This window comes from Naumovozyma dairenensis, chromosome 9, assembly GCF_000227115.2.
Source record: "Naumovozyma dairenensis CBS 421 chromosome 9, complete genome".
NCBI lineage: Eukaryota > Fungi > Ascomycota > Saccharomycetes > Saccharomycetales > Saccharomycetaceae > Naumovozyma > Naumovozyma dairenensis.
The window spans coordinates 710,344-727,884 of NC_016487.1; the positions used below are offsets into that span (position 1 = coordinate 710,344).

General features: G+C 32.6%; 8 protein-coding genes and 1 non-coding gene across 9 annotated transcripts; 6 read left to right on the forward strand and 3 right to left on the reverse strand.

Annotated features, from left to right (window-relative positions):
- Positions 1-642: 642 nt before the first annotated feature.
- EDC1 (Edc1p) lies at positions 643-2,094 on the forward strand (the record flags this gene model as incomplete). The annotated part of the gene is made up of 1 exon (XM_003672064.1): positions 643-2,094. The coding sequence occupies one exon, from the start codon at positions 643-645 to the stop codon at positions 2,092-2,094; it is 1,452 nt and encodes a 483-aa protein (XP_003672112.1).
- A 1,383-nt stretch (positions 2,095-3,477) lies between these two features.
- Positions 3,478-5,307, reverse strand: ARB1 (ATP-binding cassette family ATPase ARB1; the record flags this gene model as incomplete). Its single annotated transcript, XM_003672065.1, has 1 exon — positions 3,478-5,307. One exon carries the CDS (start codon positions 5,305-5,307, stop codon positions 3,478-3,480), a length of 1,830 nt encoding a protein of 609 aa, XP_003672113.1.
- A 3,186-nt stretch (positions 5,308-8,493) lies between these two features.
- VPS71 (Vps71p) lies at positions 8,494-9,300 on the reverse strand (the record flags this gene model as incomplete). The annotated part of the gene is made up of 1 exon (XM_003672066.1): positions 8,494-9,300. The coding sequence occupies one exon, from the start codon at positions 9,298-9,300 to the stop codon at positions 8,494-8,496; it is 807 nt and encodes a 268-aa protein (XP_003672114.1).
- Positions 9,301-11,017: 1,717 nt separating this feature from the next.
- On the forward strand, positions 11,018-11,383 carry NDAI0I03040 (SRP1/TIP1 family protein; the record flags this gene model as incomplete). The annotated part of the gene is made up of 1 exon (XM_003672067.1): positions 11,018-11,383. One exon carries the CDS (start codon positions 11,018-11,020, stop codon positions 11,381-11,383), a length of 366 nt encoding a protein of 121 aa, XP_003672115.1.
- Positions 11,384-12,117: 734 nt separating this feature from the next.
- On the forward strand, positions 12,118-12,579 carry NDAI0I03050 (uncharacterized protein; the record flags this gene model as incomplete). Its single annotated transcript, XM_003672068.1, has 1 exon — positions 12,118-12,579. The coding sequence occupies one exon, from the start codon at positions 12,118-12,120 to the stop codon at positions 12,577-12,579; it is 462 nt and encodes a 153-aa protein (XP_003672116.1).
- Positions 12,580-12,899: 320 nt separating this feature from the next.
- Positions 12,900-12,981, forward strand: NDAI0Itrna11S. Its single transcript has one exon. It is a non-coding gene; the product is annotated as a tRNA-Ser (tRNA).
- A 156-nt stretch (positions 12,982-13,137) lies between these two features.
- Positions 13,138-14,820, forward strand: COG1 (Golgi transport complex subunit COG1; the record flags this gene model as incomplete). Its single annotated transcript, XM_003672069.1, has 1 exon — positions 13,138-14,820. One exon carries the CDS (start codon positions 13,138-13,140, stop codon positions 14,818-14,820), a length of 1,683 nt encoding a protein of 560 aa, XP_003672117.1.
- A 305-nt stretch (positions 14,821-15,125) lies between these two features.
- On the forward strand, positions 15,126-15,968 carry SDT1 (nucleotidase; the record flags this gene model as incomplete). The annotated part of the gene is made up of 1 exon (XM_003672070.1): positions 15,126-15,968. The coding sequence occupies one exon, from the start codon at positions 15,126-15,128 to the stop codon at positions 15,966-15,968; it is 843 nt and encodes a 280-aa protein (XP_003672118.1).
- A 371-nt stretch (positions 15,969-16,339) lies between these two features.
- VRG4 (GDP-mannose transporter) lies at positions 16,340-17,341 on the reverse strand (the record flags this gene model as incomplete). Its single annotated transcript, XM_003672071.1, has 1 exon — positions 16,340-17,341. One exon carries the CDS (start codon positions 17,339-17,341, stop codon positions 16,340-16,342), a length of 1,002 nt encoding a protein of 333 aa, XP_003672119.1.
- Between the last annotated feature and the right edge of the window lie 200 nt (positions 17,342-17,541).

A 17,541-nucleotide genomic window follows, 5' to 3' on the forward strand; every position in this document is an offset into this window, starting at 1 on the left:
AACTAATTTAACACCCATCTTTCCATAGGGAAATACTAGTGTTTGCTATATGGAAGCATCTTAGGATAAAGAATGATTACAAAATTTTTGCTGGTGGGGGACAAGATATCAAACATCTAGACGTAAAACAATATGAAGATATAGGTCGTTTTAAGTTGCACCTTTTGGGAGCTGAAAAAAGGACAAAAAGCAAAAAAACAAAAACGTCACTGTCGTAAAATAAGGGGACGAAACTCCAGGGTATGTATGGGTGTTGGTTGTGTTGTACCCCCAATTCTTTAACCTAGGGCATACAGACATTGCCCTGTCTTGGTGTCTTTAGGGCAAAAAGACAAGCCACGATTTTCGCAAAAATTTAGTTTTCTTTGTTTGCAACAAACAAATTAAGATAAGATACAAGATATGATTGATACAAGAAGAACAAGTAGTGTGTAAGTAAGTGTACCAGGAACAGAGAGTACGAAGACGCACATCACTAGACAAGAAGACATCACAGACCGTCTTTTATTACCTACAATATACACATTCTACCATCCACTATCCACACTCACACGCTCACGAACAACCCACTACAGTTATCCGTTTACTATTATATCTCGTTATCAACAAATTTACTCCGGTCATAGCTACTCTTCCACAGTCATGTCTACAGATACTATGTATTTCAATAGTTCCAGACTATTGCCTACACATTCGAAGAATAATTCGAGGAACTTTCCTAAATTGAAAAAGAATGATTCTAACTTGAAAACGAAAAATATCATCAAACATGAAAGGAAAACATATGAAATTCAACAAACTAATAATAATAACAGCAGTAATAATAACAATTCTGACAATTTTTCAATACCACAAATACAATCTTTACCTAATGGGGAAAAACCAAACTTTGGTAATAACAGTACCCACAATCCCAAATCTCCAAAAAAGAAATCTCATGGCGAGAACAATAATAATGAAGATTCAGATGTTATAACTTATACTTTGAAACAACTTCTTTTAAAATCAAATACCATAGATGAAGAAAGCACAACAGATCTTAAGCAGATGAAGAATAAGAAGAAAAAGAAGAAGAATAGTGATTCTCGTGACAATAAAAAATCAAGAAAGGACAGTAATAGTAGTGAAACTAGTAATAACAATAAATCTGCCATTGCTACAACGTTCAATAATGAGGATTCCAGTACTAAAAAACATTTCTCCAAGAAGAGCTCTCATAAAAGCTCAAAAGCTAAGGCATTATCTACTTCTACTTCACCACTTTCAACACCAGCTTCTTTGTCAGCGCAATTAATGACCAATTTAGGTATCTCTTCATCATCCAAACAACAAAAAAATAGCGTTTCTAATCCATCTCCATCAATTATTCATCCTGCTTTGTATTCCCAACAACAACAACACTATCAACTGCAACAGCAACACCAATATCCACCTTCAAATCCACTACCTGTCTTCCCTTTGCAGAATCAATTTCTCAATCAGCAAATACCTTTGAAACCAATTTCTCCACCAATGACTTTACCATTACCATTAAATGGCCCAGGAACTTTACCTCTCCCAGGTTATCCATACGCAAATAATGTTAATTACAATTTAATTTCTCCCTTACATAACAATAACAATGACATTAATCTTCATCATCAACAACAACAATTGACTGCTATGAATCAAGCTTTAACAGCGTCACCTCTATTATTTCCTCAGCAGTTATCGTCATTGAATTCTACCACCAACTCTAATAATATGTTTTTGCCTCGTCCAGATTCTCAATCTACATCCATTAAATCTATGAGTGTAAATCAATCTCTGTTAGAAGAACCATTATCATCAAGAGATATAGAAAAAAATTTAAATTCCTTTTCGTATACTAATACTAATTCTCAATTATTAAGACCAAGTTCCATTCAATCTGCCTCTGCTGGATCTACATCTACATCTACATCTACATCTACATCAACATCAACATCTACATTTAATACACCAAAAAATTCAAGTGGAAATAAAAAAAGACGTAGTAGTCATTCGTTCGCTGGTGCATCTTTCGCAACAGCTTTACCACAAGAATGTAATTTGCCTAAACCAAGTTTTATTTAAATTACTCATCATAATCTACTACACTCTTACCCTTCTTTTTTCCCTCTTAAAAAACCTTTTTTTTTTTTTTGTATTTTGTATTTTTTTCTCTCTGTTGTCGTTTCATATATTGAGATTGTAATAGCAGAAGGTTTGTTTTTTTTTGGCTTTTTTTAACTGGATCTTTTTTGTTTTGAATGAAGAATAAAAGGAATATTATTATTAAAGGTTAAAATTACGATTACAAAATTGGAAAGTGAAATTCTCTTTCCTTTGATCCGGTATCAAACTACAATTTTTTAATCTACTAAACAACTCTGTATCCACTTACAACATATAATCTTTAAGAAATATATATATTCAAACCCTTTTCTTTTACTTAATGGATTAATTATTATGTTTGACTGCTGCTCCTCTGTCATATATAAGGGCGACTTCCTTATATTTTTCCTTGCTCTTAGAGATATATATATGACGATACACAGATACATTCCTCACGAATTTTCAGGCATACGCATAATAAGAGAATAGATGCTGTAGCATCTAATTATTATCAGTTTCTTTCTGAATCCATTTACGTCTGTATTTACTATTAACAGTTTTACAATAACTTGAACAGTAGAGTTAACATCTTATCAGATTGATCCATTGCACCTTCAGATCCATATATATATATAACGTGAAGATAAGATCTGCTAATGATAGCTAAGCTTCAACTAGTGAATATATTGAATGACCGGGCAGGGGGAAATAATATTGACTCATTTAGACCCCTAAATTGGATTCTATGTCCTACAGTTTTCAAAGTCTCTGCAAATAAAGTGCTAGTTTCAATAATACAAATGCTTTACATTAGCTTCTTGTTTATTCTAATTATGTGTCATAGTAAGATTGTCTGTAAAAAAGGTAATTAAAATTAAATACGTAAACTCCAAAAATATTTTAGGGAAGATGTACCTGTTCCATATACTTTACAAGCTAAGCTTGGCACCATGAAAATCTACCTTCTCAAGTTATTAAGATTGCATTACTAAGAGAAGTAAAAAGTAAGTAAAAGTTTTTCCAACTTGCGTGGACTTAATAACGTTTGTTTACTTGACAATAGAGTCACGTAAAGAGGACTTTAAATAGTATAGGTTCTGGAATATAAACCGATTTACTAATTGAAACATTGAAATTGGAGAGGAATACTGAAAAACCTTTAACAAGAAAAAATATTGAAATTGTGAATTAGAATTAGAATTAGAATTAAATAGGTTTTATTTATTTATGTAGACTATACTAGATAATTCTACAAATGAGATTTTTAATAGGATAGAAACGGGAAGAAAAAAACATAAATGTACAGTATATAATTTGAATGTGAATGGTGTTATGATTGTTTTATCAATACGTATAATGTTATTATAAGACAACATTCTTGGCCAATTTATTCTTGTATTGCAAGATTGAACCATCCCATCTTGTGGCGGTTCTATTTTCAACGACGAAAATATCCTTGGCAATCTTATCTAATAATCTGAAATCGTGAGAAACCACAACAACACCACCGTTAAATTCATTAATAGCTTCAGCCAATGAATCAATAGTTGGAATATCAAGACCATTAGTAGGTTCATCTAACAATAAGACATTTGGTTGTTCTAATGCTAACAAAGCGAAAACAACACGCGAACGTTGACCTTCAGATAATGTACCCATTTGAACAGTTTGACCTTCCCCAGTTAACCCATAACGACCTAATTGACCTCTCCAATATTGGAAATCTTGTGAAATATTTGGATATTTGTCACGAACGAATTCCAAAGCGGATTTAGTTAAATCTAATTGATCTTGAGAATGTTGTGAGTAAACACCTAATTTAACATGTGTATGTCTTGAGACTCTACCAGATTGTGGCATTAATTCACCAGTCATAATTTTCAATAAAGTAGATTTACCAACACCATTTGGACCAACTAATGCGATTCTGGAATCCATATCGACACCGAAATCTAAGTTTTCATACAAATTATGTTCTGGATTACCATCGTATGAAAATGAAATACTATCGAAGGCCAAGACAGGTGGTGGTAATCTTTCAACAGGTGGGAATCTGAAAGAAAAGACTTTATCTTGTTGAACAGGTTGAATCAACCCATCAGCTTCCATCTTATCTAAAATCTTTTGTCTAGATTTAGCTTGTTTGACTAAGTTAGCATAAGTACCTGCTGATGCAATGAATTTCTTAATATGAGCGATTTCTTCTTGTTGTTTATTATATTGTTTGGTTTGGTTGGTTTCCATTTCAGAACGGGTCTTATGGTAAGAATCATAATTACCACCATATGCCATTAATTGCTTATTTCTCATATCGAGCATATTAGTACAAACACCGTTTAAGAAATCTTGAGAATGAGAAACTAAAACCAAAGTTCTATCGAATCTTTTCAAATATTCTTCTAACCAAACACAAGCTTCCAAATCCAAATGCGCAGTTGGGTCATCTAACAATAATAAAGTTGGTTTAACGAAAAGGGCTTTAGCTAAAGCGACACGCATTTTCCAACCACCAGACATATCTTTAGTTTTCTTTAAAATAGTCTTTGAATTGAAACCTAAACCGATTAAAATAATAGCAGCTCTACTTTCAAAAGTATCTGGATCTAAAGAATCCATTCTCTCGTACAAAGGTTCTAATAATTCAGATTCTGGACCTTCTTCAATAATATATTTTTCCACCAAATCTTCCAATCTTTTCAATTCATGTTGAGCTTCTCTAACGACATATTCTAACGCAGAATATTCACTTGGTTCAGCAGGTTCATCTAACAAATAAATATCGATATTTTCTGGGATTGGATACTCTCTCGTAGCTAATGCTTTTAAAAAGGTAGATTTACCACACCCATTTTCACCTAACAACCCATATCTTCTCCCATAATTTAATTCCAAATTTGAATCTTGAATCAAGACTTTACCATGGAACAATAATGATACAGAGGTCAATTTAATATCTCTTGAAGTTTCTAAAGAAGCAAGAACACCAGTGGTGACACGATCAGAAAGACCTTCTTTATCTTGTTGTAACTTCAATTGAGCAATTTCCTTTGCGGCAGCCTCAGCTTCATCGACAGATTCAGATTGATTCTTCTTGGTTCTGGTACGGATGGTTTTACCTTCTGCTGCCTTCTTGGCGTCTCTTTCGGCCTTCTTGGCTTCTCTCTTGGCTTTGGATGATGATACAGGAGGCATTGTTTGTCTTATCGATCTTTGAGGTTTTGTAGAAGTAGGTTAGAGTATATATTGAATAAAATGAACAAGATTCACGAAATACAAAAATAATAAAAATATGTATACTAAAGATGTCTAACATATTAATTTATCAGTAAGACTACAAACTGTTTTACTACTAAATCGCATACCATTATGCTATACTACTTACTTACGTAGTGAAAAAAATTACGTAGGGGCCACAACGTAACTTAACGGCATCGCAACTATTTTTTTTTTCTGGAAAATTTTTTCAAATTTTTCAATTTATTTTTTTTTTTTTTTTTTTCGTTTTTCACTTTTCACGTGACAAGAAAAACGATAGAAATTGTTACCCTGTATAAAATACCGTTACCGAGTTAATAATACTGTGGTCACATGTTTCGAAGGCAAGATAGTCATATATGGAATTATAAAGTTTCTTTAGAATAGGAAAAAAAAAAAGACAATTGAAGTAAAGAATAGTACTGTTTGAACCCCATCTTCGTAGTGCATGGCAGTAACGAATTTGCCTCTTCTGGATTCTTGAATGTATGTAATATTGATATGTCAAAAGGATTGACGTAAGGAATCAATCAAATGTCGATATCTTGTTGAGTGGATTTAAGAAGTTATCGTCACTATTTAGAGCTTGTCAATTTTATTTTGTTTTTCATTTGAATAGTTGCTTTACTATTTGATACATATATAGAAAATTCTCGGAAAGGGAGTGACACATTACTGCTCCCATAAATACGTACATACATACATACGTAGTTTATATTTTCTACACAATGGAGCCGTGTTTTTTAGTGATTCACATATGTGATGTCTGAGTATATGATGAAATTTTTTGTAGACTTTGCAGGACATGCAACCCTAAAATACCTGAAATGTAGGGGTGCTTTATTGATGTACCGTACATATAGAGAAGACGCAGATTGCCAAGTGGTATGGATTGTGGTCAATGCACAGTTCTTCATCTCTCCAGTTCCTCATCTGTCCAACGAGCATCATCTTCATCAACCGAAAATACTCAGGTTTCTTCTAGTCTAAAGTCGACCAAAGCATCTTTCAGTGATCATGAAACAAGCTCGAGATGCAAAAACTGAATTTCAAAATATAGTTTCCACAACCCATTGGGAATACGTTACTAGGGCCCATTCAACACCAATCACACTTTATGCTAAAGTAGTAACATATTTTGTTGCCGTAAACCAAACGGAGGCAATGTCGAGTAGTTAACATGATGTAATTAACTTTATATATAACTATTCTTTACGGGGTAAAAATATGTGTATAATTAATAATATCTTCTTAAAAGATACTCCAAAATATTACATTATTGTTTCACATAGCTTATATTTCCCAACTCTCCTTCTTGGTATCAAGCTTTCGATGTACGAGAGATGTTTAGAGGTAATAATTCGTGTTGAAGTTTGAAAGGGGAAATCCTCAACTCATTACATGTTGGTTCTTTTGTAGCATTGAGTTCTGTTTTTGTATAGTTGTATGGTATCATCTTCTACCTATGGACACATTTTTTATCAAGAAAACGAGCCTGCGACACTTCAAGAACGAAAACTGGTAGATGAACACCTGTAATTTTACATACACGAAATACGATGAACCACTTGCGACTGTATTACAGGCTTGGTTCACAAAAACCCGTATGTCATCCCCCGAGAGTAGCTGTTCGTTTTTCAAACAATACATACCTGTCCCTCTTGGCATAGTCTTTTGATGGAGCATGGTTTTTTTTCTACTGCAAGGTAAACGATAAGCAAAAGCAAAAGTAACAATTAATAGATATTTCAATGTGACATTAAGTACCCTTTATTAACAATTTGAATTTTTTTGCCAGCCACTTATTTGTTACGTAGATTTCGGTGGGTCCGCCCATAGCTAATAGCATAGTCAATGATAGATCTATAGGAAGGCTTGATGTTATGCTGAGCACTGTACATGTGTGAGTGAATCGATATGTGTAGCTTGGATCAACCCATTTTCAATTGAATTGCAGTGTGGAATATATACATGGACAATGTTATAAGATAGAAGATTAGAAGGACTCTCCTTTAATACATAAATACATAACAACAGATACAAAAACGAACAGAGAGACCCGAGCGGCTCTAGAGTCACATCAGCACACTTGCTCTTAAGTGAAGTTAGTTGTTAAATGAAGCTCGACGATAACGTACTGTTACCTGCACATTGCCCCGGCTAGCGTAACATAACAATCCAGGTGACTCGACAGGTGCGTTTATACAGTAATCTATAGGTTTAGCGGCCATTCTATTAGGTATGGGGTGAATCTAGAGAAATGCACCTAATAATTGACACGAAAGCTTGGTTCTACGATATACTCTCTTTATTATTCAGTTACTCTAGTTATTTTAAGAGGAACTTTTTTTTTGACAATGGTATATTGATTCAGTACAACATATCTACTATTGTAAAAGACCTAACATGGTTTATTTTTCGAGAGATAGGATTATTGTAGCTGGTTTAGATGTCTAAACCTCTAGATGTGACGTAGTATTAGAACCCATTTCGGATCCTACCTGAGTGTTACTAAGGTGATCTTGATGATAGTCTTGTTATTCATGGTGTTCTGTTTATTGATTACTTAGATGTCACTTAATTATGTATCCTGTTGATGGACTATAGGCATTCACGTATTACTGGAGAGCTTTCCCTAATCTGCTATTTCATTACCTTGTGATTTCTTTGCACTTCATTTTAAAATACCCTTAACTTGTACTCATAAGTTATCATGTCCAAAAACAGATATTTTTATAGATTCTGAAAAGTCACCATTTTTCGGCACCCCAGTCACAACGCATATGTAGCCTTCCTTCGTCACCATTTATTTAGGTAGCATAATGGATCAATAAGATGTTGCATAAAACATGAAATATGTTTAAAGTTTGTGGTCTTGCGTGGGTATAAGTACTACTGTACTTTTCTTGTCCTTCCCAACCAGAGGATGAATATATATCCAGAATATTTTTAATTGCGCGCTTAACTAATAATCACCTTGGCAGAAAATTCATATATCTCAAGTAGTACGCACAAATTATCTTCATTAAGTAATGTCTTCATAACATAATCCTCTATTGCTTCCGATATGTTCTAACAATCCCAGATCCCTTTTCTTTTACTTTGATTTCAAGTTATATTGTTTCATCTATGGATACATCTTGTTTCATTATGTAATCTGTAACATCTTAAGGAACAAATTTTATTTGAACATTTAACGCAACTGGAAATACTGTTATATCCGCCACAAATGGAACAAATGGTAATCAATGGTAAAACTTTAAAATATTTCTTATTATAAACATTGTTTAAAATGATACTCCTATCTACTTGGTTTAATGTATCCAAATAAGTATTTAATGGTCTCTTTGAGGTCAATGTTTTCTTCAAAGCAACTAATCTATGAGTATTTTTCCTTTTAGGTTTCGGTAATCTTGTAGATCTATAATTTAAATGGAAATTCTTGGGTAGTTCGAACTTATTTTTATTTGTCCTTGATAACGATCCATTGGTAGTTGTATTCTGTATGGTAGTGGAATTAGATCCAATATTATCTTTATTAATCCCTGTTATACTACTTAATAATGTTGGAATTTCGAATAAATCTTTTACATTTTCAGTATCTAATTCCATGAATCTTCTTTTGGATTGAATAATTTCCTGTTGTGTGAATTTATTTAACATATCTTTGTTAAGTTTATCATTACTATTACTATTACTATTATCGTTTGTTGAATGGTTATCATCTGGATTCTTTGTATATAATTTGGATTCCATATCAGCTAATGAATAGTTGACTCTTTTCATTGATCTGGAACTACCACCGCTTGATAATGATGATTTTCGTTTCGAATTGACACGAGATGATCTGGATTGTGGATCTGCTGACGTGAAATAAACATTTGGATTATAAGTTTTTTTATCGATTTCTTCCACTAAAGATTTCACCATTTTTTGTAGAATTTGTTAAAGTGTCACTAAGAGTTATTCAACTAATTACTTACATAGCTGAGAAGTGTCTAAAACACTGAAACCAATGCTAAGGGACCTTTATGACAGAAAGGTCTAACTGGATTCATAAATTTCCACCAGTTTGACATAAGTTCAAATCTAATTTTCATGTAGTGTTCCAATTTGTTTCCAATTTGCTTTCCATCTTCAAGAATTTCTCACAGTCGATTTTGTGTCTGGAGGAAAAAACCAGATCTGCTTCCACCCACAAATGAGACCCGTACACCGCAGCAACCTTGGATTTATTTTTGTGGATTTATTTTTTTCCGATTTTCATTTTTTTTTGACTTTCAATTTCATTTTTTCATTTTCAAAATGTCAAATCTGACCTACTTCATTTCCGCGTCACGTGCATTCTATTCATTAAGCAAATAAGGGTAAGGTGCGATAAACAATGATACTGACTTCATTGTGTCTTAAAGTAATACACAATAAGTTATTCAGAAGGCACCAAATAGTATTTTTATTATAAACAGAGACCTATATATATATACGAACGTACTTAATTAGGTGTTTAAGTCATTGGAAGTTCTCAAGAGTGTAGATGACACACCTTAGTAAAAAGTATTATACTTTACTTAAAACTATGACCTCTTATAGTCTATATGTTGCCACTAGTTACTGCCATCCTTTTCTCCTCCGAAAATAAATGAACATCATAATAGCTGTGTCTCTAAATATATAAGCGTTGCGTAATGGTTAATCGATTTGAGAGAATACGTTCTTATAGGTAATGACAATATCGTATAGACACACTTTTTTCTTCCAGGGTTTGCGAAAAGAAAAACATAGTATTATATTTTTGATGGTGGAAAACTGTCTCAGGTCCATGTTTCGAGACTTTGGCACTAACCGTTTCTAATTCGTTTCTAGTGGAAAGTTACCCTCCAACAAATAAAACTTTCTGTATGTAGATTACGTAGGGTTCATTGGGCTGGTCTGATCTACGGTAGATCATCATCGTCTTCTGGAAATTCGGACTATTCACTGAGTTTTCTTCCTTGCTTCCTTCTGCTATGGCAACGTTAACAGTAACGTTACGTAGGTATAGGCCCTTTAGCTGTACGCACTGTGGAGGCACTTCATGAGAAAGTGACTGTGCGCAGATCTCATTTCCTGTGCCGTAAATCCTTCTCCATAAAATTAAATAAAGCAAAAGGTACATACGCGAAGGTATGAAGAAAACTGGGTTATTCTTAAACGCTACGTATAAATGACCACGTTGATCCTTGGAACCACTCACGAGATGCCAAGCCCTGTAAGTTTTATTTTGGCGTATTTACCTGGAATGCACCACCTACTTACAATTGACCATGCCTCGTGAGGGAATTCCTTCGCATCTTTTAGCCGATATTTTGCTATGTATATTTTCTATATATATCGTTCTAGAAGGGTAAAAGAAACATCGTATCCATGGCATTTATATTGTCCTCTTATGCAACGTAGAGACATCGTTTGACGGGGAATTACGGGGGATACGAAATCAAAGTTATGAACTCTATTCAATCTTGAGATTTTTCAGATCGACTATATATAATAGAGCTGAAACTCCTTTTTAATATGTTTAGTCTCTTCCTGTTTCCCAAATCTTGAATAATACAATACTACAAACCAAAGAAAAAGAATAATAATTTTTAATCAAATAAAAAAATTTAAAATGAACGCTAAAATTGTCACTCTATTAGCTGCCACATTAGCTTCCGCTTCTGCTGTTTCTGCTGAAGAAAGTCCATCAACTTCCGATCTTATGGAATTAAACATCTTATTAAACGATGTCAGTTCTAATTTGAAAGACTATTTAACTTTAGCTATAACTCCAGGCTCTGTTTTCTCTAAAGATAACATGCCAGCTGGTTTAATTGACCTTGGTGTTGCCTTGGCTAATGCTACCGATGATTCTTACACTTCTTTGTATAAGAATGTCGATTTCAAAGCTGTTGATACTTTGGTCACCAAATTACCATGGTATTCTTCAAGAATTGAACCTACTTTAAGTTCAATTTTATCATTGCTTGAAAGTTAGAGGGGAGTATGGCAAAAAAAAAATAATTGAAGAAATGAATTGAATGTTAAAAAAATATTATTACAGTAATAATTCTCTTTATATATTTATATAAAAAAATCAACTATATACTGAAAGGTATTTTTTTATTTGGTTAAAAACAGACAAGATTTTATTTATATTATGGAATAAAACTTTGTACTATAATATACACGACGGGACGGAACTGATGAAAACTAAATTAGTCAATCAATTCATATGGTATTTTTAAACATCCACAGGCTTGCTTTCCAGTTAGCCCTGAGTTTAAGAAAGAAGATTAGGAGTCCATTTGCACCTCAGCTACCTTACCTCCCTTACAGTTTTAAGCCTCTGGCCAAAATCTTGAACTTTTTGGGTTTAAATAAGTTTAAGCCCCATCCATTTTTGGTCCAAAACTGGCAAAAAACTGGGGAACAGGTGTCCCAAATTCATATTGTAGAAAATTGGAGATAAATTCTGGGGGACTAAAAATAGTATAAAATGTAAGATATCCGTTTAGGGTTACGAAGTATTGGCGTCAGTTACAAGTGTCACACAGAAGTATGTTTTATTGTATTATTAAGTGGGTAATTATTGTCATGAAATCAGTCAAAATTGTTATGAAGTTATGAGGTTCGAAGTAATGGCTCGACCTACGTTATGAACCATACATGTTTGTAGCTGTATAACAGTTACTAATTATAACTGAATATCTTATGGTTGAATTATGTTGAATGCCATGCAAGTGTTATCTTATTATTATTAAGATTGTTTTTGCATGTCTACGATTTCGGCCGGCATGCCTACAAGAGTTTGGTATTGGGTCGGTTAAGTTGTATGGTTATGCTGAGTGTTTACTCAGGCGTTCTGGATTAGTCTCTCCTAATCAAACCTACAAGTATTTAGAGTGTCCTGCGGAGCACCTAGTCGAAAGGACTTTGGGAGCGGTGTTCATGATTACGAATTTTGTTTTATGCATGCATGCCTTCAACGAGATATTATATGAACTTCTAGAATCTGTCGACTTACTAAGCTATTACTTTATTAACATTATCCTAAGCCACAATTGTGTTAAAGAACTAATTGTATGCCTGTGGAAAGAAGATCCTACTAACTTTTATTTCTATTTTATTTTATTATTACCAATCCAGCGAATTGCCGTGGAACAGAAAAGGGTAAAGTATTATGAGGTTTGACATTAAACGAACTTAAAAGGAAACATAGTATCCAAATTACCTATTATAGATATGTTAGAGAAAAGTAATCGCTAGTAAGAAAGGTTATTGACAAGAGAAAAAGTATTTTGGAAAGATTATAAAAGAACTGAAAGTTGAACTAGAATTAGAGGTATTTTAGTTAGTTATTTATATCTCTTTATTAGTTATTGTTCATACCATATAAAGAGAGCAACCCGAAACATCTATTCGTTAGAATCCTAAATCCTACTCTCTGCGTTTAAGAAGTTAAGATTTTGATCTATTACCCAACCCATATTTTATAAAAAATGAAATAGTAAGGCAACTTGGCCGAGTGGTTAAGGCGAAAGATTAGAAATCTTTTGGGCTTTGCCCGCGCAGGTTCGAGTCCTGCAGTTGTCGTTATGTTTTTCAACTTTAATTTTTTTTGTTTGCTGAATATAGTGAAAATGTACATAAAATTTAAGTAACTCTTGAACAATTTCACTCAAAACTATTATCTTTTACTCGATATTTACTAGTGTTCATATCTAGAAGAGCGAGCAAGACGCTATAAACATGAATGATTTGGAACCAATTGATACTCATTTACAACTTAGTTCAGAAGGTGACGTGAGAAAGTTGTTCGAAAATTATCATATTCAACAAATTAAAGATTTCAATATTTCATTTAACAACCGTGTTCATAAAGTTAATGTCGAATTTAATAATGAATTGAATGTTAAATATAAAGATATATTATCTGTAACAAATGAAGTGAATACATTATTTCAAAAACTGAAATCTATTGACTCCAATTTCAAAGAACTTTGCTTTAATGATAACCTTTATCAATTAAGGAAAATTCCAGATCTATCATCAATAGACGATGGATCATCAACAATATCATCAAATAAGAACCGTGGCGGTATGAATATTGAAAGTGATAAACAGTTCATAAACTCACAATTATTATTAAAAATATCAAATTGGTCCCTATCAATATCGAATTTCATGACTAGATTCCCAGTATCTTCTAACCCTACAATTTTATTCAATGATATGATTACAAATTTCAATATCTTGCGAGATACATGTGATCTTTCTACACAATCATATGATACTATTATATCGTGTAAATGTAAGGAGTTTCAAAACTTCCTAATTGATTCGATCAACTCATCAAAAATTGATTTCCCTTTAATTGAATGGATTAAATTGTATAATTTATTTTTTAACATCTTACCAGACAGATCACACAGTAAAAAACAAGGATGCGAGCATCAACCGCATTCAAATAATCTCCAAAGATGGTGGGACCATGATAAAGTAAACCAATTGGAATCATTAATTTTTAATTCAATCTTTCAATATGATATCGATACATTATTACAACTATCACCATCGCCAAGTACGACTATAGATGATGGATATGAGGGAAACAATGATAATTTACTGATTTCCAGTTTTATTAAAATGGAAAAATTTGAGAAAAGGTTAATTGGAAAGACAATAGATGACATCAAAAAATGTATAGAAAATATCAAAGATTCAACAGAAAATGAACATGCACAAGGAGGCAAAGATAATGCAAACTTAGATAGTTCCACAGATGAAAATATTAACATAATTATTAAACAATCAAAATTATTATCAATGGGGTTGATTAATGATCAAAGGATAAAGTTATTTGAAAATTCAAAACCAATTATTACAATGATTAAAAATTTGAAAACATACAATTGTGATTCGGCAATCATTAAAAAACTCAAGGATGAATTTACCCAATTACTTCAAGATTCCATTCCATCGATTAAATCTGTTGAGAATATTATATCAGAAGAAGTTCATGACCAAGAAATGGAAGAAAAGCAAGAAAGTATCGGACTAAAGAAAAATCAAACCTCAGAATTTGAACAACAAAGTATAATCACAAATGCTGATAAACCAGAAGCAGAAGTTGAATCGAAAGCATTGCCAGAAATCACCAAAGAGTTTCAAACCCATCAAACGGAACTGAAGACAGCGGAGGGGAAAGAACCTGACGTTGTTGTGGAAGACGAAGAAGATTCTGAGAGATATCCTGATGATATTGTTCAAGATGTTACAGAAGAAAATAGCGGTGATAAGCAAGACATAGTTGAAAGTATCCTCCCTTCCTTTGACAGCGAAAATATTGTTCTAAAACTTGTGTCTAATTATAATGATATAAATTTCAAAAAGTTCTTGGAATCTCAACTTAAAGAATTATCCACTATATAAGAACGAAATATGATAATTAGATGAATACATACTACTTCAAAACTATATATTGCCATAGAAACTATTTGACAAGGCAGCTAATCTTTCATTTTTTCATTTTACATATATATTGCTTTTTTCTTTTGTATTAAATAGTTTGAATCGGAATTTACAAAATATGTTTAAAAATTATAAAGATATCATAACGCCAAGAAGAAAACAGGCGATGATGAAACAGATTTAAAGGAGCAGAGCAAACCAAAATAAAAAAGGCCCTATTTGTTGAATGATTCTACTAAAATAAAATAAAATAGAACACCATTTTTATGATGACGGTGACTGAAGATACTCACAAGACATATGAAGATCATGTTACTAAACAACTAGAATTGAATCAAGAACATTTAAACTCATTAACACACCCTGGTTCACAAGTAAAATTTGACGTTGATCCTGACATTCTGCCAACTCCTGACCCGAACTTACGAGTATTTTTCTTTGATATTGATAATTGTCTTTATAGGAATTCCACGAAGATTCATGATTTAATGCAAATTTCCATATTAGAATACTTTAAAAATGAATTAAATTTAAAACATGAAGAAGCTGAGAAATTAAATAACACGTATTACAAACAATATGGTCTCGCAATTAGAGGGTTGGTTATGTTTCATGGGATTGATGCTATGCAATATAATAGATTTGTGGATGATTCGCTACCATTACAAAATATCCTGAAGCCAGACTTAAAATTAAGAGAAATGCTTATAAATCTAAGGAATTCTGGGAAAATTGATAAATTATGGTTATTTACAAATGCATATAAGAATCATGGTCTTAGATGCATAAGATTATTAGGTGTGGCTGATTTATTTGATGGAATAACTTATTGTGATTATAGACAAACTGATACATTAATTTGTAAACCTGATGAAAGAGCTTTTGAGAAGGCTAAATTACAAAGTGGACTAGGTGATTATAAAAATGCGTGGTTTGTGGATGATAGTGGATTAAATATTGAAAAGGGAATTTCGTTAGGAATGAGAAAATGTATTCATTTAGTAGAAAATGAGCCAAACATGCTCCTGGGAAAAACGCCAAGACATTCTCATGTTATTAGACATATAACCAATCTACCCAATGTACTACCAGAATTGTTTAAGCATTGATCAGGGATACACAGGCATATACTTATAGACAGATATCAATACATATATATATATATATACATATATCTATGTGTAGACGTAATTCACATACAATCAACTATAAACAGTAACGATATAGTTTTGCATTAAAGTATATACACTTATTTAGAGGAAAATATGGGAAAACACGATTGGAATCAGCAACATTCTATCTAACCTGAAATTTTTAAATTCTTAGTTGTTATTGTTGATTTCTTTCTCTACCTCTCAAAGTTTAAAATAATATAAGAAATAAAATACAGGAATATGTGGGAACAAAAAAGGAATGAAAATTCTCTAAACATCATTTATCATAAAAAAAATTTTCAACTTCAGCTTTAATTTCAATATATTTATTTAGTATGGTTTTGTTGTTTCTTTTGCTTAGCAACGGCATAAACAATACCAGATAAGAAACCTATAAAGATGGATAAAATGGATAAGAAGTTTCTTGGGGCATCAAAGAAGATTAAACCAGATAAAGCGATTGGTAATTTGTTTAAAGCACCGACCATTGAATATGTAGTGGAAGAAGTGACACGAACACACCAACCTGAACAATAAGAAATCCCAACAGATGCCATACCTGAAATGATCATAGCGGTTAATGAATCGCCCGATAAATTAGTAGCCAAATTAGCTGACGACCAATCTTCCACGATGAAAGAGAAAATTAAAAGAATTGGTAAAGCTAATATGTTATTGTAGAACATGGTGTCGAAATCTTTGAAGTTAGTTAACTTAATTCTCTTTCTCATGATCAAGACAAATAGTGCAGATGAAATACAATTGGTGAACATCCAAAAGTAACCTGGGTTTAATAGGGCAGATGTTTGAGACACAGTTTCTTCAGCCAAGTTTTTAGCGGCAAGGGCTTGTTGATCCCCCCATGTAGCGACAACAGAAGAAAAGACCATTAACAAGAAAGAGGATAATTCCATAGAAGTAACTGAACCACCAAAGAATAAGACCTCACCGTATGCAATCAATATAATAGTTAAATTCTTGAAAATGGTGTAAATTGGGACAGCTAAGAATTGTAAAGCCTTGGAAGAGGTATAAATCATAAGGACCAAAAGGACAGAAATTGGAAACCAGTTTTTAGCATCTGCCTTATTTAATGGACGGAATTTAGCATAACCTAAGGTCTTTAAGACGATAAGAGTCAATGTACAAACTAAAGATTGAACAAATAACATAACGAAATTCATGTTGAAATTTTCCAAATTGACAACGAATTTGTTTGTCACTGTCATTAAGATGGAAGAACCACAGTATGACAAAATGGATATCGGACCAGAGTTAGCAACACCTGCCCATGGGTTATGTGGAGTTAGAGGTTTAATATCAGACATCTCGTCTTATTTGGTTTTTTTCTTGTTATTAATATGATACTAAAGAAACCTGATTAAATTCTGGATGGCTCCCTTTTTAATTGTAATAAATTATTGTAAATGAAAAGGAATGATATTATAAGAGACAAACTATATTCAAGATGGAGTAGGTAATGATAAATAAAAAAAGGTTGTTTGTTAATGCAACGTAGCTGTTAACA